The sequence below is a fragment of the Parasteatoda tepidariorum genome, chromosome 12 (assembly GCF_982258835.1).
Source record: "Parasteatoda tepidariorum strain Cologne lab strain chromosome 12, Ptep-v5.0, whole genome shotgun sequence".
In the NCBI taxonomy this organism is placed as follows: domain Eukaryota; kingdom Metazoa; phylum Arthropoda; class Arachnida; order Araneae; family Theridiidae; genus Parasteatoda; species Parasteatoda tepidariorum.
In genome coordinates, this window is record NC_141766.1 from 11,564,504 (window position 1) to 11,591,484 (window position 26,981).

The following is a 26,981-nucleotide window of genomic DNA, read 5'->3' on the forward strand; positions in this document are numbered from 1 at the left end:
AAATATCGTATTTTCTGAAACAAATAGTTGGACGATGATGTACAACTTGCTACATCTTGATCTGTTTTATCGACACAAAATACTAGGAAGAATTTCGATCGGCAGTGAAAGTGTTAACTCGTTCTTTCATGAGCAAACGTTGCTAACCGATGACGAGTTAACTCGTCATCGGTCACCGTTTTTGGCAGGAAATCGGAATTCAGAATATTTTACTTTACTCCCGTATTCAATTACAAAATAGCCGGTGACATGACATCAGTTTTTGGGTAAAATTACATGTCAACGAAACGTTTACACCCTAATGTAGGTAGAGGTAAGGTTTAAAAATCGTAAACGGTCATGCTTCTAGAAGTCTAAGCATGAATGCGTCATAAACTAATCGAATAATCCGGCTCTTTGCTAACAGTCGCGCCACAAACCAATGCCAGAGGGCTAACCGGAAAATTGCCCATTATTATTAAGCCTGAGTCTTTTTAGGCCTAATGTAGTGAGCTCACAAATTTAGGTCTTGAGGAAAATTCTCCAATATTATTAAGCCTGAAACTTTTTAAGCCTAATGTAGTGAGCTCACAAATTTAGGTCTTTAAGATAATCAGAAAATATATTCATTTCTAAATTAGCTTGATTTATTCCAGGTAGTTTCCAGTGAGACAAAATAGTGAAAGCTTTTTGAAAATAGCTTTATTAAAGGTTAATTGCCGCAAGACTGAGAAAATTCAGTCTGCGAGAGCAATTCTTCACACATTTAATTAGCCTAAAGGTGTATAGACATACTGTAATAAGCCTAAAAAAATAAAAGGCAAATTGGAAGAAACTAAATAGACTATTAGAAATTAGATAATTAGTCAGAGGCATTGCAAAAAGCCGAAATTTACAATTAGCTTTTTTAGAGCCGTTATGGCCCAGGGATAGATCGCTCGCCTTTCAATGGGGTGAATCGGGTTCGAATCCTAGCGATGACAGGTCGATACGAATTTTGCATCCAGCTCGCACCGACCACAGTGCTGACGTAAAATATTTTCAGTGGTAGACGGATCATGGGCTAGAGTCCCCTTGCCGTCAGGCTAACCGTCGGAAGTTTTCATGGTTATTCCCTCACTGAAACGCAAATGCAGGTTAGTTTCATCACAAAGTCTTCCACAGAAGTAGCAATATTTGATCCATGAGTTCTCTTGTCTTGTGGATTGGGTTCAAAATTACAAGGTTACGAAGTCTAACATTAGCAGTCGTGAACCCAAAAATTGGGATGGCTGTTCAACAACGGTTATAAATTAAAATTAGCCTACGACACATGAGTAACAGATAGTAGGCTAAATCAACATTTACCCTATGATAAAAATACAGCAAATGTTTGAAACTGAGAATTTAAAGAGTCATTTTTTTCAGAGGCAATCAAAAAAAATTATGATTAACAACTGAAAAACAACTATTGTTTCGTTGAATATATTGTAACTATTTGTAACATATTATATAATTAGAGAATTTAGAATACAATAGTCTTTCATTTTTAGTTACAATAAATATGAGCTAAAATCAAATTTTCGTATAATTGTGTGTCAATTAGCGTATTGTAAATTAAGAGAAAATAGCATTAAACATAAACTTTAACATTAACATGATATACTGTTTACTCAAAAACAATTAGTGTCTAAAAGAATTGCATAATAAATACCTTCATATTAAACTATACCAGACACATTAAAAAACATCCATTAACTAACTTAAAAAAGAATCACAAAATAAATGATTCATCTGATTCTGTTCTAGATGGCTAAAATCGATCGCTTTTCTTTCTTGTAGAAAGGGATTGTTAGGAGAGGAGGAAAAAAATTCGATTTGCTAAGTATTTTAAGTACTGAGAACTGGTGTTCGTAGTAAGATTTAAAGCCAGTCAAAAAATTAAAAAAATAAATAAATAAATAAAGTAAGGAAAAACAATACAGTAAAAAAAATGAGAGACTCTAGCTATTGTATAGATTTTAAAAAAGTTTTATTGCCACTAAAATTTTCAGAAGCTGTCATAAATCTTAACTACTAGCAATTACCGTATGCATATTTTTGTTAAAAATAAATAATTGCAACGTTTTTTATGGGTAATAATAATTGGAATCCATATTTCTTGACTGGCTATTTCAAGAAAAAAAAAAGAAACACTATATCATATTTAAGAGGCTAAAATTAGAACAGAGTCTAATAAAGAAATCTTATTGTAGTTGAATATTGTAGTTGTAAAAATTAAGTATGCTAACATTTTATATCTAAAAGAGTTAATACATGAACTTAACACAAAAATAAAAACAACAGCAACACCCAAGTATGCATGAAGGTGTCAAAACAAATTAAAAAATTCGGTCAAAAACAATTAAATTTGAAATGTTATTGTCAAGAATTTTATATAAGCATTGCCAAATTGCAAACGATAATTTAACAATTCATTTCTATAAAAGAGTATTGTACCTTGGAACTTTTAACTTTTCTTATGCAGGGGTCTGTTTAGAAGAAATTTGGGTCCGTTAACGGACCCTTCACAAAATATCTTTTAAAAAAAACGGACCCTTCACAAAATATTTTAACTTAAAAACGGACCCTTCACAAAATGATTTTTCTTTTAATCGGACCCTTCACAAATTTGTTTATCTTCATTATTATTTTGTTAATCGAATAAACCCTTTCCAGGGCAGAAAACAAGAAAGATGGATGTAAACGAATTAAGTTTTGTCTTCGGCAGACGATTCTTCCATTATTCGTCCGAAATTAATATTCTGCGTTCAGCAGTATAGGCTAAATATCAAATATTTGTATGTTGCATCTCTAATTTAGAAGCAGCAATTGTTGTTTATTTTAAAAATTTAATTTTTTTAATTATAATTTTACAGTGTTGAGCATAATCTTGTATGTCTTTACAATTTAAAAACTCCTTGAAAAAGTTTTTTTTTTTTTGCAATAACGGACCCTATTTGCACAAATTCATAAAAGCGGACCCTGGTTGAAAGAATGTAATTTTTTTATAATTTCACGAAAAACGGACCTTTCACAAAATGTCTGGACAGACCCCTGTTATGTAGAAAAAATAATAATTCCGAAATTTTGTGGGAAATATATAATTAATATTCTATAATGAAATTTGTCTATATTTTATTATACATATAAAATTCTATTATAAAATATAATAATATCTATAAATATAACTCTTTTAACGAAAGAATTATATCGCACACTTTCTTAAGACTGTCAAATACATTCTTAAGACTGTCAAACACATTCTTAAGACTGTCAAACACATTCTTAAGACCTTAATAATCCAAAATACTTCGTAAGGATTGTTATTTATAGGCTTAAATCTGGTAAAGAAAAAAAGTTTCAAAATCTTCCTTTTACTAAATTATTAAATTTTTTTTTAAAAATATTTTTTTCCATTTGTGGTTAAGACTAAATAAAACTTTTTATATATATTTTATATTCCATCAAAAATTTATGTATATGACACAGTAAACTAGAGGTTTTGTAATCACTCAATCGAAAAGGCAAAATCTTTCGAGGTCACGAACGCTTAGAATTCACTTTTCATACTTCATTAAATCCATTGACAATCCTATTTATTCAGAAATTGAGGCGAGGAATAAATATGAATTAAAATTATTACAATTTTTATTTTTATTTCTCGATTATAGGTAGTACAAATAAGTTTTGAAAATAACTTATTTGCTGCGAGTAACTAGTAATTTATTACCGCCGGCTATTATTATTATCTCTAAGACAATGGAGCTAAATAAAAATTATTAACGTTAGAAAGTTTCTGCTTCTTAAAAATTCTCATCACTATTTATAAGCTTGTACATTTTTCTCACTTAAATGGCATGCATATTATGCTTATAAACAACGTAGAATTTTAAATATCTCACTTTTTTGGAATTTAATTTCTCCGGAACTATTCGACCGATTAAGCTCAAATTTTGTAAAATTATTTTCTTTAAAATAACGCAGAAAATAGTATATCTTACAATTCAAAAATTTTCCGACCATAATTAAACAAAATAATAAAAATAATTTTTATTAATAATTAATTTTTGAATGGGATTATCTTTGGAGAAACGAATTTTACAATTGAACCCGCGGTGACTATGGTAACGAGGTATAACTATTTCAAGTAGGGGTGTGGGGTTATTGCTCAGGACAGGTTTTGGCTAGGGACGGCGAGAGAAAGGGGTCTTTTTCTTCGGTCTAATCTGTCAGCCCTAGAGTAAGCTACCCTCCCTGAAATGCGATATTCTTGTTTCTATAGCAGCAGACGGTCTCAGACATTGTAGTGGGGGGAGTTCTTAACGTAGACAAACTATACTTATACTCTTCTTGGGACAAGAAGAGAAAAAAAACTAAGAGCTTTTTTTTTTTTTTTTTAAATATTCTTTTCATATAATTTTCCTAATTTCAAAATTTATATAGGTTTACTACGCATGAGTAAAATGATTTAGGTTTGGCATTTATGCACTGTAAGTTCATTAAAACGAATTGAGCCACTAAATATTTTTTTTTTTCAAAAGGCATTAATTAATTCTGAATTTCTACAAAAAGTGAATATTTATTGTTTCCTACGAAACTTTAAATAGAAGCAGAAATAGTGAAATTACACGAAATTATTTTACTATGCTAAAGATTAAAATACAACAAAAATTGTGCTACGACGAAAAAATTAAAATACACGTAAAATATTTAAAAAAAAAAATTTAATTACAATTTTTTTTGACAGCAGAGATGCCAACTGCTCCGGATACGCTGAAATAATTAAAATAACGGTAAATAACTACAAAGTAAATTTTGCAAATATTTGACTATTTTTCCTTGCTTTTTAAAAGGTATAGTATGACACAAGTAGTATAAAGTGATGAATTATATAAGCCTACGATTTAGAAATAGTGGCGGATAAAAATCTACTAAATTGAATTTATTAAACCAAGAATCACAATTGATAAGCTACCACTTTAAAATGTATATTTGCTGACCGGAGCAATTTGGCATCTCTGTGACAGTATTGAATATAATAGAATATATCCCTATCGAAAAATTTTTTAAAAATCTTCCAAATATCATATAAGGACCACTTTATATTGCTAGGCGTTATTGGGTTAATACCATAATGCAAACACCCCTGTTGTACAATATTTAGCAATCCCCCTTCTTTCAAAAATGATCGAGTTTAAGAAACATTTATTCATAAAAAACTTCATAACAGCTTTCAATTTAAAAAAGAAAAACACCACACGAAGTTCGCATTCCATTTATCGAAAGGAATTGAAACCAGCAGTTCCTCAAGTAGGTCCAGACAGTCTTGTTAGATGAGTTAGGATGAAACAAGACTATATGCGTGGATGTAAATAAACTGCGTCAAAAAGGCCAGCTGAAAAGTGGATAATGACCTTCTTTTAAGTAAGTGCATGGGAGTATATTTCAATGACCTTACAAGATGAGAGATTTGGTACGAAGAACAAACAGCTTTCACAACTCTCAACGGAGCAATGTTTTCTAAATGGACAAATCCAATTATGACGTTTCGAAAAACGAAAATATTCAAAAATGTTAGAAATTATCCTCAAATGAAGATTTCGATGTTTTGAAAAACGAAAGTATTGGAAGACATTAGCCTCAAACGAAAAATTCGAGTGTAGACGTTTTGAAAAACGAAAATATTGAAAAAATGTTAGAAATAATCCTCAAATGAAGATTTCGATGTTTTGAAAAACGAAAGTATTGGAAGACATTAGCCTCAAATGAAGACTTCCAAGTTAAGAAGTTTTGAAAAACGGAAATATTAAATAATATTATCATAGAAATTATCACAAGAGAAGTTATGCTTAAGGCATTTATAAAATGTTATATAGAGTAGTTTTAATAATTTTGAAATACTCATTGAAAAAAAAAAGAAATAATTAAAAAAAAAAACAAGATGCGTGGGTCATGGAAAAAAATACAGTTTTAGTACTGTGCCGAAAAAAACAATCTAGTAAATATAGTATTGATACTTTCTAGCCAAGGCCATGATTGAGACTAACTTAAGATCGAAGGTGTGTTTTTTGGATGTCTTTAATTATACAAAAATGATTATCGCTGCTTTAGTACTTATTGATATGACGTGTAGAAAAATGAAAATAAAATTCTTATTACGTCATAATATTGTTATGCAAGGAAATTTACTTAAAAATGGAGAATAAATATCTCAAAAAACAAAATTTATTTAAATGGAAATAAATCAAACGATAGAGATTATTTGATTGTGTTTAAATCAAATGATAGTGATCAGTTTATATACTTACTTCCTATATCTTAGATGAATTAGTATTTAATAATTTGTTCACTTGATTTCATTTTACTTTACTTGATATAATTGATTTACTAGATAAGCCCATTGATCATTGTTTGATCAATAGGATTACTTATAGAAACAAGCGTTTTTTTTTATTTTTTAAAAAAAAAAGTCATAGTGGTGTTTTTCCTTATAAGCAGGCAAAATTATAAAATCTTCATTTTCATAATCATACACAATAAACAAAATTATTATTTTTTTTTTTTTATTTCATGTCAAACTACCCAAGGAAAAAGAATCATCAATGAAAAAAAAAGCATTATAAAACAAAAACGAAAATAGAATTCTTATTACGTTATAATATTGTTATGCACGCCAATATATTTAAAAATAAAGGATAAATAAAACAAATAAAATTTAATTAAATAAAAATAAGTAAATCAAATGATAGTGTATGAAAAATTGTTGATTTAAGTGGTTGTGTAATAAAAGTCTAAATTACACAAAACCGACCAAAACTTGAAATACAACACAAATTCACTCCAACAAGTAATTCAAAAAACGAAACAGAACAATTGAAGATAGCTTCGCTTCATTGCACTGCTTTAATATAATAATGCCGATTAAACAAAAGTTCGTATTTCCTCAAGATTAAGTTGTTTTCGAGGAAATAAATTAAGCAATGTGTATATTTATTTGTAACACAGCTCTTAAAAAGCTTCTCTTTCTTAGAAATAAATATTTACATGCGAGTGCGATGAAAAAAATATGAAAGTCTTTCTTTAAATTTATCATAATTGAATAAATAAATAAAAAAAGAAACATTTTTAGACGGAGATGATTATGGTAATTTGGTACAGCTAAAAACGAAACGTCATTTTTATTTCCATGTCAGCATTATCGATATTAAACATTCGATCGAACATTCGAATTTCATCAACCCTTGGAATTTTCAGCCCAAAGACATGGAAATTCGTGGGTCAAGCATATGGTCAGATTATCTGATCAATGGAAGTATGAGGGAAAAAGAACATAAAAATCTAACCAGTATACGTAAAAACAAGTTAACACCCTAAGATGCTAGAACAGTGTTTCTCAAACTTTTAACTTTTGTGTACCCTTTCTAAATTTTTCGTAACGCTGTGTACCACTAATAAAAAAATTTATGTATTTTTTACTATAAAAAATTGCAAAAAAGTTAAAAATCACAACTGGCTGTTGACACCACTAATTATTAACTGTTAACTCTGCAAAAAATAGACAATAGAAAAATACGTAATCGTAAATTTTCACGGCTAACTTTGTTTTCAAATAAAAAATTTTGAAAATTTTCGTTTGTTGCAAGATATTTCGCATAAGAACGCGAACCACCGCTAAACTGTTCCCGTACCCCTGGGAGTACGCGCACCACACTTTGGGAATCACTGTGCTAGAATAAAAATGTGTCGATTTAAATTTAAAATTTTAACTTAAAAACAAATTTAAGAACATGGGATCGATATGATGGAGGAAAAAAAATACACCGAATTGAAAATAATCATGATAAATGATTTGTTAGTAGAAAAAGTTTTTAATTTAAACTTCATAAATAATAAATAAGGAAGTAAATTATTAATAAAATAACGCTCAAAAGATTTTTCGAAGCATATAAAAAATGCCAACATTTTTGTCATAACAAAAATATTTTCAAAAACTTACGTACGTTTTACGATTTTGATATAACATTTTTCTCAGCGTAACACAAAAAAAGAATGGGTTATTGAAAAAAATTTATCCTTCTTTCTTAGAAGGAATTCAGAAATTCTTTCAGGTAGAGAAAAAAAAAAGCTTTAATTTAATTAAAATTTATATTCAGAGAAAAGAAGTTCATAGTTAACTACGAATCCAAGTTCATCATGTTGACATTTTATTTACTTCCACAAAAAATATTTTTTAACGGGACCTTTCTTCTTAAAAATAAAAATTATTTCTTGTCGTTTGAAGACACCGTATTTCCAATCTTTTTCAAAAATTTAAATTTGTAGAAGTTTAGAATTTTTTAAACGGAAAACGTGATGTATACAGAAATAACTGAAATTTTTTTCTCTGGAACATATTTTTCAATAACATAAAAGTAATTTTCAGGTTTACTTTATTTGAATTAAAAAACATTTTTAGATAACTTTCTACCTGTAGTATATATAACAAATCTCATAGTTATTTAACAATTTTTAAAGCAAATTATGAGTTATCGCAATTGCAATTTCGAACAACGCAATAGGTATATACTAAAAAAAGAATTTTTTTTTCTTCAAAGAATTTGGATATCGTTAATAGTCTACTTATTACAAAGTTTTCAGACGATTCTTGATTCCGGGTAATAGAATGGGAAGAAACAAAGTATATTCGTTCGAACTTGACTTAGTAATTTAAGAACTATTTAATTGGTGCGACGTCCAGCTTATTATTTTTTAGATATTTAATTTTTTTTTCTTCCTACGAAATAAAAAATACAGCGATTCTTAAATGTCTTGCAAGAGCATAGCGGTAAACACGACACAAAGATACTGATCTAATAAAAATGACGCTATACCATAAAAAGAATTCCCAAAAATAGACTAAATCGACATACTTTAATTAAATACTAAAACAAGATGCTTACGTTTCATTACAAGCCATCAAACTTTAAAGTTAATAAGGAAAATTAAGATAAGACAAAAACCTAAACAGCTTCTAGAAAAAGTACTTTTTTAACGCGGAAACTTAATTCAAAATGTCACCTCAATATGAGATCTCGTAAGTATTCCGCTCACTTTTCGCAAACGATATTTCTCGAACAAAAAGTAAAAAACCTAATGGCCTTTAGCATTTTTAAAATAGTTTGCCATCAATTTATCCTCAAGCTTGTTCATCTTTAACATCTTGGTTATACCGGACTCGCAACAACTTCCTGGAATTACCACATTAATGTGGCGGATTGGCGAGAAATCTCCAAGGTAGTGTAATTATTCTTGTACAAATAAACACTCTCACACAATGGCCACAAGTCACTGGTGACCTAGATAGTTTTGAATGGGAGCAAAATTCTCTGCAAGCAACAATCGAAAGTATCTTGACTTCACGCTTCGGTTATATCGAAAATCACGACAAGTTGTATTGCATTAATGAGGATATTCGTTACGGTTCTCTCTTTCTGTTTTCAACAATCGCTGACATAGTTGCAAACTTTGGGCAGACATAAGATAGTAAATGCTTATCGCTTTATATCTAAGCAACTCGTTTTAACATGGGCCCTTGTCGTTTGAAGTAACTGTTACGTTTAAGTTGAGTTTATTTCTAGATGAGAACTTAACGTTGTAAAACAATACAAGGTTACAATATAAAAATGCAGTTATAAAATTATTTTAAAGCCTAATAAAAAGCTTTTTTTTTTGCCATAATAATGCTAAGTAGGGAGGGGTGGAGTTTTGATATTTTTTCATAGTAAAACAGTTGATTTTAAGTTCAAGGTATTTCTTCTTTGTTATAGTTATCAAAACACACAGCTTCAGGCATAAAAGAGTACACGTTTATAGTTGAACCAGAAATAGTTCGTTTATGTATTCGTACTGGACACGTTTATAGTTCAAAAATGAAATGCTTTGGGTGACTTTATTTATATCAAACTGTTTCCAAATCGGTATTTTATATTCTGTACTGTTATTTCCTCCAAGTAACAACACACATCTGCTTATATGAAATTTAGCATATATTTTGCCTAAAACATTAATTCGGACAATTGGAAAATGTGGCTTATTACATTGTCTCAATCCCTTTATATATGTAAGCTAATATAAAAGGTACAGCGTCCAATTTTTAAACTGTTTTTTTTTTCCTTCACAATTTAAGAAAAGGAACTGTGACCCGCTTACTATACATTTGAAATAAACCGTAAACTTATATTTCGTTTTCAGAGGTTTTCTAAACTATTGGACTGCAGCAGCTGTCTCCAAAATCTAAAGCAATTTTGATATTCCTTTTACTTATAATAATAACTTTGCAATTACTGAGTATTTTTACACAATGTATTTGAAAATAGATAAAAAATACAGCCAAAGAAAAACAAAAACGTTTCGACGCATTTTACTCTATAATGGAAGTAAATGTTTTTCTTAATGGTGAACTTACAAGTATATAATAGTTAATGCATAGTTAACGTTTAATATACCACGTTATAGTTAACGTTAATAATGTTATAGTTAACGTTTGAATTTACCACAGTAATAGAATTTATTTATCCAAGAAGCTACACTTAATGTTTGAATTTACCACAGTAATAGAATTTATTTTTATTATTGTATTATCAGGGGTCTGTTTAAAAGAAATTTGGGTCCGTTAACGGACCCTTCACAAAATATCCTTTCATAAAAACGGACCCTTCACAAAATATTTTAACTTAAAAACGGACCCTTCACAAAATGATTTTTCTTTTAATCCGACCTTTCACAAATTTGTTTATCTTCATTATTATTTTGTTAATCGAATAAACCCTTTCCAGGGCAGAAAACAAGAAAGATGGATGTTAACGAATTAAGTTCTGTCTTCGGCAGACGATTCTTCCATTATTCGTCCGAAATTAATAAGCAGTATAGGCTAAATACCAGATATTTGTATTGTATGTTGCATCTCTAATTTAGAAGCAGCAATTGTTGTTTATTTTTGAAAATTTAATTTTTTTAATTATAATTTTACAGAGTTGAGCATAATCTTGTATATCTTTACAATTTAAAAACTCCTTGAAAAAGTTTTTTTTTTGCAATAACGGACCCTATTTGCACGAATTCATAAAAGCGGACCCTGGTTGATAGAATGAGAGTAATTTTTTCACAATTTCACGAAAAACGGACCTTTCACAAAATGCCTGGACAGACCCCTGATTATATTTTCAAGTTTGTTACTTATGAAAAGTTTTACATAGATCCATGTTTTAAAAATAAAGTTAATGACTTAAAACTGCCGCAGTATATTACAGTACAAGTGAAGAAATGGAGAGTTCACACATGTGTCGGTTATGGGAAATGCTCATGGGTTACCCCATACCAAAAAGCTTAAAATACTAGAGATAAGCTCGGGCTTGGAGGTGTTAGAATCCCAACCCAAGCTTGAAATTTTAATCCAATCCCATAGGATTATTTAGAGCCCTAGATATACGGTGAATAAAGGCCAAATATAAAAATCTCGTCAACTCGGCTTTTGATTTCTAATCAAGGAAATTAGTAAATTAAAAAAAAATTCCACCAGCAACCTGTAAAAGAAAAAGAGAAGAGAAAAACTGAATAAACTAAAAATTCAAAAAACAAAAATTTAAGGGAAAAAAAAAATCAAAATATTAAGCTAAATAGTCATTTGACGATTAGTGCTAGCCTCACAATGCAAAAGCACCAAATAAAGAAGCAGAATGCTGAAATTTTTATAGTACCTTCTAAACTTTATATTTTTTGTACTTAATAAAGGAACCCAACGTTTGTTCAAAAGTCGTATAAAATTGTATTAAAATCATATTACGAAACCCAGCTTGCGCGAACCCGTCTCATCTCTATAAGATACCCCCCTGCTCTAGTTTATAATGATTGTGCTTCAGAAAATAAAAATTCAATAGTTCTGCAAATATTCCAGAAAGTTATTAACATCGGCTTTTCAACATCGACGATCAAATAAAAATTAAATCATGAAATTTAGTAAGCTATGGAATATACCGTATAACGTCGTAATTTTTTTACAACATGGGTAAAAGCCGTGGTGGATCAGGGAATAGAGCACTCGGTGACCCGGGTTCGAATCCATGCGATATTTAGGGTTCGAACTCCGCACCCGGCTTGCAACGACCACAGTGCTGACGTAAAATATTCTCAGTGGTGAACTGATCATGGGATAGAGTCCCCTTGAAGGGCTAACCGTGAGAGGTTTCCCTCTCCATGTAACGCTAATACGCGTTAGTTTCATCAAAAAGTCCTCCACGAAGGCGAATTTCTCCCAATACTTGTTCTAGGAGTTCCCTTGTCTTCTGGATTGGGTTCAAAATTACAAGGCTACGGAGTTGAACATTCGCAGTCGTAAATCCATAAAATTGGGTTGGCTGTTCGACGACGGTTACAAAAGGAAATGCTGGTAAGGATTATGAATATTTTAAATTAGCAATTTTATGTCGTTTTTCACAACCGAATTTTCCCATTTTAATGAAATGTGAGCCATTTTTTAAAGCAATTTCAAAAGGCAAGATTATTTTTAAACGCTTCTATTTATTTCTGGCCTAGGTTTTCATTTACGAATAAAAGCTTTCACAAGAGTAGGGAGAGCAACTGTTGCATCGACACCTTTTTCAGAAAGGGAGGGGGGGGGGACTTGAACCAAATTGAAATTTAATCTTTGGAACATGTGTGATAAACATCTGCGGTTTTTGTGCAACTTTTGTATTGTATTAAATAAAAAGAATCTTCCCCCCAAAAGTGGCATTTTAGAATATCTATTAGCCTATATTAATATCTATCCTATAATTAGCCTAAATATGTTTAAAGTTATATAACGTTTATTATAATTAGCCAATAATAATATCTATCATATAGACTTATATCTATTTTTACGTCAAAACGATTATATCACCACATAAGATACTAAACCAAGAAGTCATAATATATTTTTTTAGACTCAGTATTAAAAAAAAAAACCAGATGAAATTAACTAATTACATTCATGTTGATTGTACTTTCATGTCCTAATTAAAAAGTTAATTAGGTTCCTCAGGTTCAAGTTTTACGATTACATAAATATATAACAAGAAAAAATATTAAAGAAAATAATAAAAAAAAACATGATATTTGCTAAATCTCCAACAGATTTAAATATGGATTTATTTCTTTGCGTTAAGTTGAATTTAAATGCATCAAAAACTAAACCTTACTGCAATCGGCTTTAACAAGATATAGTTACATTCATGATAATAAATGCAAACATGAGTTTTTAAATTCTTAACATTTTAACATCGCCTTTCTTAAAAAAGCGGAGGCGCCGTAGATCGCCTTACTCTTAAGCCTTTCTATTTTTACTTCAAAACGATTTAAGATACTGAATCTAAGCAAGAAGCCATAATATATATATTAGACTCAATATTAGAAAAAATGTAACTAATCTCAAGGAGCAAAAACATTTCGCAAGAAAAGCCGGAGAAAACTTTTTAGGATTATTAGAGATAAATCATACGAAAATGACATATGGCTTCTTCTAAAGGTTACTTTTTATAAATTTATTGTTTTATTACGATTGGCAGCATTATAGCTTATTGCTTTCTTAATGATGTATATTTAAAACAAAATTTTTCCTCACATTCATTTTTATTAATAAACTGAAAGAAATGTGTAATAAAATGTTTTATTGATTTATGCTTCTAATTGGTTACTACTTTTTTACAATTTATGAGCATGTACCATCACTATAGTATGCATACATCTTAATTAGCATAGTTTGAATTTTTTTTTCAATGTCGCGAAAACAGAAAAATTGGAAATACCAAAAAAAGTACCAATGCCTGTGAAACTCAAATAGAAGAACCATTAGTATTTTTTTGACAGCTTTATACCATGTAAAGCATGTTCACATTTAAAGCTTCGCTTAATTTACTTCATTATTTGTTATTTAGTGGGATTTACGAGTTAATTTTCACATTACAATAGATTTTTTTCTGTAATTTTCATGTATGAGTTCGTGGCACATTTTGTAAGACAACTTTCACTGAAATACTCACGAGCAAAACAATGCAGAAATATATATATAAAAAAAATTACTCGAAACCTAGAGGTAATAAATTATTTTTAAATATGAGGAACCATAATTATGCAGAACAATGTAGAAAATTAGTTATCAACTCATATTACAAGTAAATATTTTGCAACGCTAATATGATTAAAAAAAAAAAAACTTAAAATATTTTGTATTTAAATACAATAAATATTACAGATAAATGCCTTATGTGCTGAGCTTTCATAATTATTTGTTGTAAAAGGAGAAGTTCCAATTACTGTTCCTATTTGTTCCATTTACTGTTTCCAATTAGGCAATTACTCCTGGAAAATTTGGAACAATGGATAGATTTGAAATATAAGCAACCTATAAATTTCAGAGCAGGTTTTCTCTAATTCACAGAATTGTCACTTAAATAGTTTATTTAGTAAATTCTTAATTCATCTACTCTGTTCATTTGCTCTGTTCTTTTAAGCACAATTGTGCTTTAAATATAAAATTTCTTAGGGGTTGAAAATGCTTTCATTTGATGAGGTTAATAAAGTGTGGATCTTATGGCCTAATATATAATGTATCATAATCTCTGCGCAATATGTAATATATTACATAACTGTGATAAAGTTTGTAAGAGATGGAAATTTTAAATAATTAATTATAATTAGTTAAATAAATAATTCAGCTTCACTGGAATTTAAAATAATCTATTAGCTGCTATTAAGATAAACTGATGAAAATATATCCTTTAGTTAAATAGGCTTTTCATTTCAGTGCTGGTGTTGAACAGTTGATTAACATACATCTGTGCAGCTTATTTTAAGCCTAGCAATTTTAAACCAGACACAGAAGACAAGGTAACATTCATAGAATTGGGATCCTCTAATGTAATTGATGTTTAATTGAAGAGAACTTATGACCTAAGGTCTAAAATATAATTTAAAAGCAAATTGTGTATAGCTTTGTTTGTCTAAAAATGATCTTTTTTTTTCTATGGAAAGTTTGCTCCTCTTTGTAGACCTTAATTACGTTTAAGAAATGTTTCAAAAAATTTTGAACAAATAAAAGTTAGCTTGAAAAAAATAACACAAATGTTTATAATTAATTGGAAAAATTGTATTAAGTTATTTCACTGAACTAAAAAATATTGCAATAAAACAATTCTTCAATTATTATTTCACATGCAAGTTTCAATTTTTAGAAAATTAATGAATTTTTTAACTATGTTTCTTTTCTTTTTTTTAATTCTTTATGTCCAAAATTAAATCTCTATTTCAAACACTTGATTTAAATCAGTCCTGTTTATCTAATATTTAAACACAAAAACAAATGTTTCATTCAAACATTTATAAAATAGAAAATATCTTTTTATTTTTTGTATTTGATAAAGCAGAAAAAGTTCAGGTTTTGAACGGAATAATTAGATTATATATGAAATATATAAATTAATTAAAAACAACATCCTTCAATAAATATCTTATTAGTGAAATATCTTATTAGTGAAATATTTTTAAAATATTAGGTGAAATTAAAATTCATATTAAAATTGAAAGGTTTTTATTTTGAAAGGTTATTCTTTCCATTAAATGCCATGCCAATAATAATAAAAATAGTAATATTATTAATTATTTTAAACATATCATAATTAAAAGATCAAAATTTCTCCAAGTGTGAAGCTCTACTTTAGAAAAAGCTAAATGCACAGTTTTCAAAATTTTCAAATAAGAACTCTACGTACTATATAAAAACGAACATGCAAAATTTTCTAGTTAATAACTTAATTAACATAAAAACTTATTTCCTAAAGGAACAATAATTACTTTTCAAACAAAATATTTTATAAAATACTTTATAAATTATTTTAATTTTTAAATTTAAATATCTAATTATAACTTATATAATAGCAACAAATATTTCATTCTGTATATATAATTTTTTCCAATGCCATTAAATATCTTTACTTGATACGTAAACAAATGAAAATCATGAGTTTTCTTTAAAAATTCTAAAAGTTCAACCTGTCAGCGTTTAGTAGTTGATTTCACAGAATATTTCATTTTATGGAAAGAAGGAATACAAAAGTTGTTTTGAATATGTTATGATAAAATTTCCCTAATTATACAAAGCTACAATTAAATAAGAAATAAGAATTTAAAGTAAACAATTAATAAATAAGAAAATAAAGTTTTTTTTTAACTATATGTTTTTAAAATTATTTTTTGAACAAGAAAATTAAAATAAAACCCAATTGAAAGTAACTAAATTTCTTTTAGAAATGACTAGTTAGCCTAACAACTCAATAAATTTAGGTAATAGTAAATTTAAAAAACCAAATTAAATTGCGATATTTTCTGTTTTGAAATAAAATTTAAATATTAATACAAATAGCGTTATTATAAACAATGCTGGCATGGAGTTGACACAGTAAAGGACAGATTTCTTAGTGATGTCTACCCAGCTTCCAAATTCTAGGTTCCCTATGTGAGCAGAAGACTCACCCAATTAGAACTAACAAAATTAAGGTTCCCTATGTCAGCAGTGAAGACTCACCTAATTAGAACTAACAAAATTAAGGTTCTCTATGTGAGCAGTGAAGACTCACCCAATAAGAACTAACAAAATTAAGGTTCCCTATGTGAGTAGTAAAGACTCACCCAATTAGAACTAACAAAATTAATGTTCTCTATGTGAGCAGTGAAGTCTCACCCAATTAGAACTAACAAAATTAAGGTTCCCTATGTGAGTAGTGAAGACTCACCCAATTAGGACTAACAAAATTAAGGTTCTCTATGTGAGCAGTGAACACTTACCCAATTAGGACTAACAAAATTATGAGTATTTGGGTTTGGGAGGTTATAGGGATTTTTAGAGGGTTGTTAACAAGCTATAGATAAAATAATATTTAATTATAAGTCTGGTATTGGAGAATTATTTCTGTTTCTATTTCACCATATATTATTTGCTTTTAAACCATTTATGTTGTTAAATTTGTTTGCATTAAAAAAATATTTTTAACAATGATAAGAAAATTCTGTACGACTCAATTTGATTTTAATACTGAACGACAGATTTTTGCAGGCTGAATTTCATTATTAAGACTATTATTGACTATAGTAATTTGGTAGCATAGATTTTACAATAAAATTTTCCATGCTATGTCGTTATAAGCTATGCCGTATTATTATACTTAAAATATATTACACAGCACTTAAACTTGACATTAAAATAAAAACTTGACAATATTGGATTCTTAGATTAATCGCACTCAAATTTCTCTGACTTTTTAGGTAATATTCCCTATCCTTTTCCTGATTTAGCAGACTGATATAATTTTCTGTCTTTTCTCTGTTCAATGGCCCACTAAATACCAAATATCTTTTTTCCCTTATGAATTATCTATAGAATAATGAGTTAACAAAAATTAAAATAAATATAAACTCAAATTTACCAACACGTCATAATTTATTTATGTACACTGGTTATCATAAATTAAGGAAAAATCACAAAAATAGCGATAACTCTTTCAAAAGTAAGCCAAACCGTGCAAAATTTGCATATGTTGTCCACTAAGAGTAGCTGAGTAAAATTGCAATATGCAAATTAGTGGCGCTGCACTCGGCTTACGTCATCTGCCTGGAGCATAAAAGTCCAAGTTTGAGAGAAAGCACACAAATTTTACTGTGATTGCGACATTGAAAATCTGAGATAGCCAATTCGTAATAATGACCTCTAGGCATCATTTGCCTGAAGAACTACGATGGAGAGCCATCGGGAGACTAGAGGCAGGGCAGAGTCAATCAGAAGTGGCCAGATGGCTAAATGTGAGTCCATCTGTGGTTCATAGACTTTGGAGGCAATTTCAAACCACAGATTCGGCATCTAGGAGGTTCAGTCAAGGACGGCCAACTGTTACGACCAGTGCCGATGACCGATATTTGACATTAAGTGCACGCAGGAATAGAACCGCTACTCCGACACATCTTAGATCCTCTCTTGCTGCAGCCACCGGAAGGTTGGTGTCAACGTCAACTGTGCGCAGAAGGCTCCACGAAGGTGGTCTGTATGCGAGACGACCAGCCATTTGCGTGCCGCTCACATCACGCCATAGGAGAGACCGTTTGCAGTGGGCCCGACAACATGTCCACTGGACGTCAGATCAATGGAGGCCTGTTCTCTTTACGGATGAGTCCAGGTTTAGTCTAGAAAGTGACAGTAGACGTTATTTGATATGGAGAGAACCTGGGACCCGTTATCATCCATCAAACATCCGTGAAAGAGATGCATACGGAAGAGGCAGTGTCTGTGTTTGGGGAGGCATATCCTTAGGAGGGCGCACATACCTCCATGTCTTTCCAAGGGGAACCGTGAATGCTCAGGTTTATCGAGACAACATCCTTGATGCTTATGTGCGCCCATATGCCGGGGCAATTGGTGATTGCTTCCTGTTACAGGACGATAATGCAAGACCACACAGAGCTCGCATTGTTGATGATTATCTTCAACAGGAAACAATTACTCGCATGGAGTGGCCAGCTCGATCCCCGGACTTGAATCCTATCGAGCACGTTTGGGATGCTCTAGGGAGGCGTGTATCTGCCATCAATCCGCCCCCTCAGACCCTTGCCACGCTTGCAACTGCTTTACAAGAGCAATGGCTCTCACTTCCTATTGAACTGATAGACCGCATAATTGAAAGCATCACACATCGCTGTTTGTGCTGTATTGCTTCTAGAGGCAATCATATTCCATATTAAAGGTACTTTTTCTATTGCAAACCGATACTTCCAATTTGTTTATTTTATACATGTGCTAATTTCTATACTACTATTAATGTCTGATAATTTCTTTTTATGTTGTTTAATACCTTACTATGTGTTGTATATTGTGGGTAAGTTTCATAAAATTCCATGTGTAATTTCTTGAGTTATCGCGATTTTTGTGAATTTTCCTTAATTTATGATAACCAGTGTAATAAAGAATGTAGAACAGTGCAATGCCTACTTAAATCAAGTTCTGGGCCTGAATTTAAATAAGAAATCCACACTTTATCTAAGTAATAGATATTTTTTGCTTTTAACTAAATTGTTTGAAAACACATTCTCAACAATTCTTTCGAACTAAACTAGTTCATAACTGTATTTTAATCCTCGAATACAATATACTTTTTCTCCTAGCAAACACTTAACATTTCAAACCATGATAAACCTAAGTTATTTTTATAAATTTTAAAAGCTTTCTGTTAATTATGGGTGTTAAATACAGTTCAGTATAGAAACAAACAGACAACAAAATTTATACTAATTACTTTTTTGGAAAATTTCAGCTATTTATTCATACTTAGATTCGAAGTTAAAAATCGAAGTGAAAAGTAAACAATGCTTAAAAATAAAATACAACTTTGTTTTAACAATAAAACTTTAATTATTATTTATTTTTTGATTATATATTACTAAAACACTTTCTCTTGGTAATGCAGATAAACAAAAGGCGCGCGTTTAGATTTGGACAGCGTATAGAACAAAACAAAATACGAATTAAAATTATTTAGTGTTATATTAAATACAATAGAATAACTATAACAAAGAAAAAGCGAAGAATTTTTTTTAGAATATTCTATTTCTTACCTCCAACAACATGCCTTCGACGTCGAAGTCCGTATATGATAGTAGCTGCACAAAGTAAAATCAACATTGATCCTATGGCGATCATAATTATCGCTGCTTCACCCATACTTTCCGAATTCGTATAATTTGAAGAAGAAATTTGAGAAGTCTCTTCCATCTGCACCCCCATATTTCCCGTCAAATAACCAATTTTGTACGGAAGAATTTACACACAACAGCTATCACTTCAGCCTGTCGCTCAAAGAGACAGTTTCTTATGAAATGAATTACTATTGATGCTAGTTGATTATTGCCTGTGTTGATGCTCTCATTTTCAAGCATGTTTAGTCGATCGCCATCTAGTGGCGAAACCAGACATTAGGAATGAAAAAAAAAAACTTTCATTTTAAAGAATGACAGCAAAACCTTGATCAAAACAAAAGAACGAATTTTGAAAAGAGAAAATAAAAAATGCATTCACTGCGTAATTCCGTTTCATATTATTTACAAACAATGATCGTAATCGCTACCAAATAAATAGAGTTGAAATTATACAAAAGAAGAAAATAAAGTATTCTGAGAAATTAATTAGTGGCTCGAATTTTATATATAAATAGACTTATCATATCAGTTCAAAAGTTGACTTCATATGAGCTTTTTTTTTTATTCAATTTTTTTATTTCTACACTTAACAACAATAGAGCGCTAAACAAAAGAATTTCAATTTTTTTCTAAAAGATTAAAATCAGTAAATTCCGTTTAAATTGTTTGTTTTATATGAACAAATCTTTCACTCTAAAACCAGTGGTCGAGAAATTATAGCGTATCCCGTATTCACTAGAAGAAATAAGCACACAGAAGGTTACAAATATATTTTCAGACCAATTTTCTCTAATAGCACAAATTTCCAGTACTATTTCTAATAGCACTAATTAAACAATATATCTTTGCACTCATTTATAAAACTCGCTTACTCAAAGATGATTTCTCGCAAAAAATAAGTTTTAATAAACATTTTTAATTTCCTTATAATTTGATTTAATAATGACCAAAAATTTTTTAATAATAAAATTGGGATACAAATTTTCGCATCTTAAACAATGTAATTTTAAATGACAAAATATAAAATCTGAACGAATCGAGTCACTAAAAGTTCAAAATTCACGATTTTTCGATTTTTTTTTCCTTAAAAAATTGCCTCGAAAACAATAGGATTTCGATCATAATTTAGATAGTATAATTTAAAATTATAAAGATTTAAAAATTGCGAAAAATGTTGTAATTTACACTACGAAATTTTATTTTATATGTATATTATAAAGTACATACTATAAATTATATTATAAAGTAAAAGTAAATTATAAAAATATATTACAAAGTAAAAGTAAATAATAAAAATAAAGTGAAGTAAATAAAAAAAGTAAAGTAAATAATAAAAATTTACAAATTGTCATTAAAAATTATTTTTCGTAAGAAAATTAGTTTTATAAATTAAACTAAAAATTAATGTAAGAGAAAATTTTATTTTTATTTATTTATTATTTATTTTTTGTTCTATTTTTTCTCCCTCCTAGGATAGCTTCTCCAAATTTTTCCATATTCATCAAAATAAATTTTAATCTATAATGATTAGAAATTTTGATAAAAAGAAGAAGAAAAAAAAGTAACTTAGGCATTATTGGTTCTTTGAAAATTCATGCTATTCCCAAGAATTAGTAAAATGCCCAGTTGAACCAGATCAAAACACATTAACAGAAAAGTAAACCCGCGTTTCTTTCTTCGTATTATTTATTTTTTATTCATCTTTTATACATGTACTATAATTTATATCAATAAATTTAAAGTAAAATAAAATACTGTATACCTATTAACACTGCCTTTGAAGAAAAATTCAAATTACCACATCAAATTCTGAAGCAGTTTAAAAAAGTAAAATTTTATGAATTGAATCTTTCTAGAGTTGGTATATGTTATTAAATACACTTATAGGTAGTATGGCGCATTATAAAATTATAGAAATTTAAAAGTACTGACATTTTCTAATTTTAATCAAATTTTCCAAATCAAAACTAGTTAATTATAATTATTTTTCTACAATTTGTACATGGTTTGCTACTAAGCAATATAATTTTTTAAATTTTTGTATTGCGCTTAGAAAAACTAACAAACAGCAATTGTTTTGCTTTATTTTACTAACATATAAGTTCGAAACAATTCTAAAAGAATCGATTTTTTTAATAACGCGGACTATCTTTATATAGTTTAAATTTAAGACTTTATTATAATAAGCCGCAACATAGTAACGTGAAAAAAAGGGGGTAGTAAATTTTTAGTTAAATTTATTGGATAGTTTATAATTTCAGCTATGACTGTAATTTGAAAAAATTGATTTCTTTGAAATAATAAATCTAAATTATAAATAATTTGCGTTTTTGTTTTACCGGAAACCAATTTTTGAAGTTTAATTTTTAAATGTAAAATTTTTAAGGATAACCATCGAAATAAATTAAAAAATCGTTAAAAATGTGGCGTGTCATCAATACGATAAACAATTGTATTTTTGTTATAAATGTAAACTTTTGTAGTAAACTTAAAAGACTTAAATTTTTTATTTTAAAAATGAAATAATTATGCTACCAGTACTTCGTATTTATTTATTTAATTAATTAATTTTTTTCCGGTTGAAAAAACTAACATATCCCCAAAAAGAAACTGTAGATACTATAAGATTAAAAATTAATTAAAAAATACGTATAATTCGTATTCTTAAATCATTGTACCCTTAAATTTATACCACTTTTTTGTGCTAAACCATGGTTATTATTTTATAATAAGTTGCTGATAAGTATTTCTTACAACCAAAATTCCGATAACAATATTTTGACTGTCTAACTGTACGTTTCGATGTCGGAAAATGATGCTAAAATTGTTTTGTGTTCATCTTTTTATGTTTTGTTGTATAATATCTCCTAAAAAAATTGAAAAAGAGTTCTTAATAACGTAAACCTTATAAGTCATCAATAAATTTTACTTAACGGAGCCAAAATCTGATTAGCAATGCTTTGATTACCTAGTTATCCGTTTCGATGTCGGAAAATTGTGCTACAATTATTTCGAGCTCATCTTTTTTGTTTTATGTTTTATAATAGCTTCTAAAAATGTGAAATAAGTCTCCCATAAATATTCCTTAATACAACCAAAATTAGTATAACCATTAATATATTACGATTCTCTGTTTGTATTTTCGATGTCAAAAAATAATGCTATAATTATTTTGTGTTAATACGTTTTTTTAAAATAGTTCCTAAAAACGTAAACAAGTTTTCAATTAGTTTAATGAAGTTTATATACGAGGTGTTAGGTGTTTCGCTGTTCCCGCTCTTGATATACCAATTTTTTTTTAGCATCATTGTCTGTAATTCAGTTACTAAAAAGTACACATCAGAAACTGAAGCTTAGAATTTAAGAGATAATTTTTTTTTCTAAATCTAATAGATAATTATCGACGCTTATCACAAGGGCGGAATTAAAATCGTCAAAAGTTGGTAATTTTATCTGATAAATTAGAAAGGCAATATTTAATAATGCTCTTTAGTATCAACTAACAAATAAATTTGCTTTAAATGTTTTTAATTCCATTTTTGCTGGGACTGATTCATAAGATATCGATGAAGTTTTTATTATTTATTACTTGTTATGAGAAACTTGCGACCTCTAAAGAGCAGATTTTAATAATTTTATTTTTAATAAGACATTTAAAAAATACACATATTAAAGCAGTTATTACATAACACTCCATAATTAATATAAGACAAAATGCATAAATTTTTTTTTTACATTTATTACATTATGAATTTTTATTATAATTTTCAATAAACTTACAGCTAAAAGTATTATATACAATAAAATAAAATAAAGCATTCTTGCTGTTATTTTATTATGGAGGTTAAGGTACCACAATTTCATGACAACGGCATAATTGTAGCAATGTGGTCAGCAATCGGAAAAGGCGCTTTTACTTCCCAGATTACGTATAGTAATAAAAATAAATGTATTCACATATAATGTTTTTTTTTTTTTTGACAAACTTGGTGAAAAAACAATAACATGATGTTTAAGCAATCAATTTAAATACTAGAGTTAATAACATTTTCGTATATAAAAATCTTATTACAATAAAGAATACTTACTAACGTAGAATAGTACATTAGTTGATAAACATTCTATCTATATTTTATAAATAAAAATCTGAATTCGTTTCTTAGAATTTATCCTAATCTATTGTTATTTTTTCAATTTCGTTTATGAAGCACTTACCATTTTTTGTATCTAGACTGCTTTAATTATTTCTATTTTTTTCATTCATTTTTAATATATATATATATATAGATATATAGACACCCATATATCGCAAAAATGCTGTGAAAAAAGAAAAGAAAACCGAGAATAAAACTTGTTTTGTTGAAAAGTCTTAAAAATGTCATTTAATTAAAGTGAAAGAAGCCATTTGAAATCCCTTAAAACCTTACAATTTGAACTTCTTAAGGCAACAACCAAATTAAATTCCGTCAATAATATGAATTGTAACTTTAGCTACGTTAGAGTTAAATATATATTTAAAAAAAAAAAAAAGAAAGAAAAAAAAACGAGTTGTAATAATTCTAAAATATAAAAATTAACGATAATGATGCAGTTTCCAATCGATTTAATTTATTATTATTTTTCAAATTGTCCTATTGTTCCTATGTGTCCTATATGTTCAAATTGTCAAAGTGATACTCCTATTCGGCACTATATTATACAAAAAAATGCAAACAAAAATGACAAAAAATTAATTAAAAAATATAACATTTGTCTATATTTATTGCAAATTTTCATGCGATTTGTAGCAATGTAGCAATCGTTTTCGTTACATTTAGCAAATTAAAGAGAACTGTGTTACTTAAATTTTAATATCACTAAAAAAAATACAAGATTATGTAACTTTTTCTGAGATTTGAAAAAAAAAAAAAAAAAAAAAACATTAAATTGTATTTGCTTACAATAGTATTAGAAACAATACAATCAAAATTGTTGGTTACGTTCTTCTGAATCAGATAAACCAAAAATAAAAAAGAATGAATATTCGGAACTATTTCGTAAAGGAAAATGATAAGACGATGCTTGGAAGTTTTACTGCACTATCAATAGTGCCTTGTTTAGGGGTGAAAGTGACACTAAGTGAAAAACCCTGAAAACTTAATACACAAAAACTCGTTATCGATTTAGATACCATACATGTTTAACATAATTTTTTGAACTAAGATTTCTAATCAAATTATCTACCAATGAAGAATATCTCGCTTTATAGTAACTAATTTAAGATCACGATTTAAAAATCATATGAGAATCACCATATTGAATTTTAAAATCACGTGAATTCGTAGTCACGCGATGAATGATTTTTCGATCGCGTAAATTCGAATCACAATGCGTAGCTATTAAATCAAGGAAAAATGAAAATCGATGTTTGATATTACAAACACGAAACACGTGAATACGATTGGCAATATTGGATTTTAAAACCACGTGAATAATACAAATCACGATATTGCATTTTTAATTCACGTGAATATGAATGGCATTGTGTAATTTTTAAATCAGGTAAATACGAAAATCGATGTTTGATGTTAAAATCGCCTAAGTATGAATTGCGTGATTAGTTGATTCCGATGCAGTTTCTAATATCCAAAATGGCGAATATTTCCCAAATCAAATTGGCGGATTTCCACTGAATGGCTAACGAATCACGTGTATGTAAACGTCTCGGGATTTTGCGAAAGTTTCAAAATTGAAATTTTATACTGTGAAACTCAGTGAAAATTTCGTCGGATTATAAGTTTTTGATTTGCGGAAGTCCGCGAACTTTACACGGAGTTCTGCGAAATTTTTGGCAAAGTCTCATGCTCTGCTTTTAGTTTTTAAACACGGAAAGATGATACGAAAAACTTTGAATAGAAACTCGTTATATCGTAATTCAGACATGCAGTTTTTTTTATATCTCCAAAATAAATATATTAATATAAATATATAATTCTTATGAGTAGTAATGGCGATTGAGAACTTTGACAATTTTTTGTGTGCAGTAGAACAAAACAGTGGCAGTAGAAGTATAATTGTTATTGTTTGCTTTATTATCAAAGTCCTCCCAACAGTACTTGTTTTGTTAATTTACGTCGAATTTTTTTTTTAATCAAACATTTAGATTATTCGGGTAAATCCAAGACAAGAGCATTATAGCGGGATCTACTGTACTTTAATACCGTAAAACAAATTATTTTTTCTAGAAAGGGTGATAAAAGACTTGCAGGGGTGTGGAACAGTTTAAAAAGGAATCATAATTTTAAAATTTAGGAAGTTATTTAAGAAATAATGATTTAAATGCGATATGTTACAGCCCGACAGTTGGGAGGGAAGGTAAAATAAAATAAAAATGTTACTCAATGTGTCCTGTTTATAGTACATGTATTTTTGTAAACCAGAAATTAATAAAACGCATAAGTCTCACTATTTTAATTTTTGCTCAAGTAAATTTTTTGTAATTAGATGAGTAAATATGGTGATAAAAGAAAGACATTAGTTATGCTTAGTGACTACAAAGTTGATAGCTTTCCTTTATAATAGCCTTTACAATTATAATTCTGATAGTTGCACAAGGTGAAAAAAAAAAAAAAATCGAAGATCAGCGTGTATTTCATAAGAAAAAAAGTTTACACACAGCAGTATTCAAAATGGAATACTCTCAGAAGTTTTGTGGTTTTATTTTTTATCAGATTAAATGATTATTAAGAGGTTATACTTACATTACAGTTCACGTAACAAATTATATAAAACTTTTAACAATTATTTAAATAACCAGTAGTTTTGGCTAATATGTAAAACAGATTTGTAACAGTGACTCTAACATATAGATTGATAAAAACAGATGAAGTTCATTGTTTAAATGCCCTAAGCCTCTGTCATTGAAAATTTTTTTGGTGCTGCTCAAATATTAACCTTAATTTGGTTTTAATAAAAATCATTGTTCAGAAAATGCAAATATAGAAGTAGTGAGATATCAATATTAAAGCAAAATATGAAAAAAAAATTTGTTGGTGCTAAACCAAATTTTCTGAACTAATTAAGTCACTAAGCATCACATTAAAAATTAGCATCATATTTCAAACTGCAAAACAGCTCTAAAATTTAATGCATGTATACTTTAATATTCTACTTATAGAGCATTTTTTTGATTTAGCATATTCTATTAAAAAAATCACAAAGATGGCTATCAAACGATAAGAGTTAAAATCTGT

The 26,981-nt window shown here is 28.6% G+C and overlaps 1 protein-coding gene across 1 annotated transcript in view; it reads right to left on the reverse strand.

Moving 5' to 3' along the window:
* The window catches only part of LOC107449536 (uncharacterized), a 37,454-nt gene extending 17,421 nt beyond the window's left edge, over positions 1-20,033 (reverse strand). The window contains exon 1 of the mRNA XM_016065089.4: positions 19,669-20,033. Within this exon, the coding sequence (XP_015920575.1) occupies positions 19,669-19,837 (169 nt within the window). The 5' untranslated portion in view covers positions 19,838-20,033. The remainder of the gene's footprint in view (positions 1-19,668) is intronic.
* Between the last annotated feature and the right edge of the window lie 6,948 nt (positions 20,034-26,981).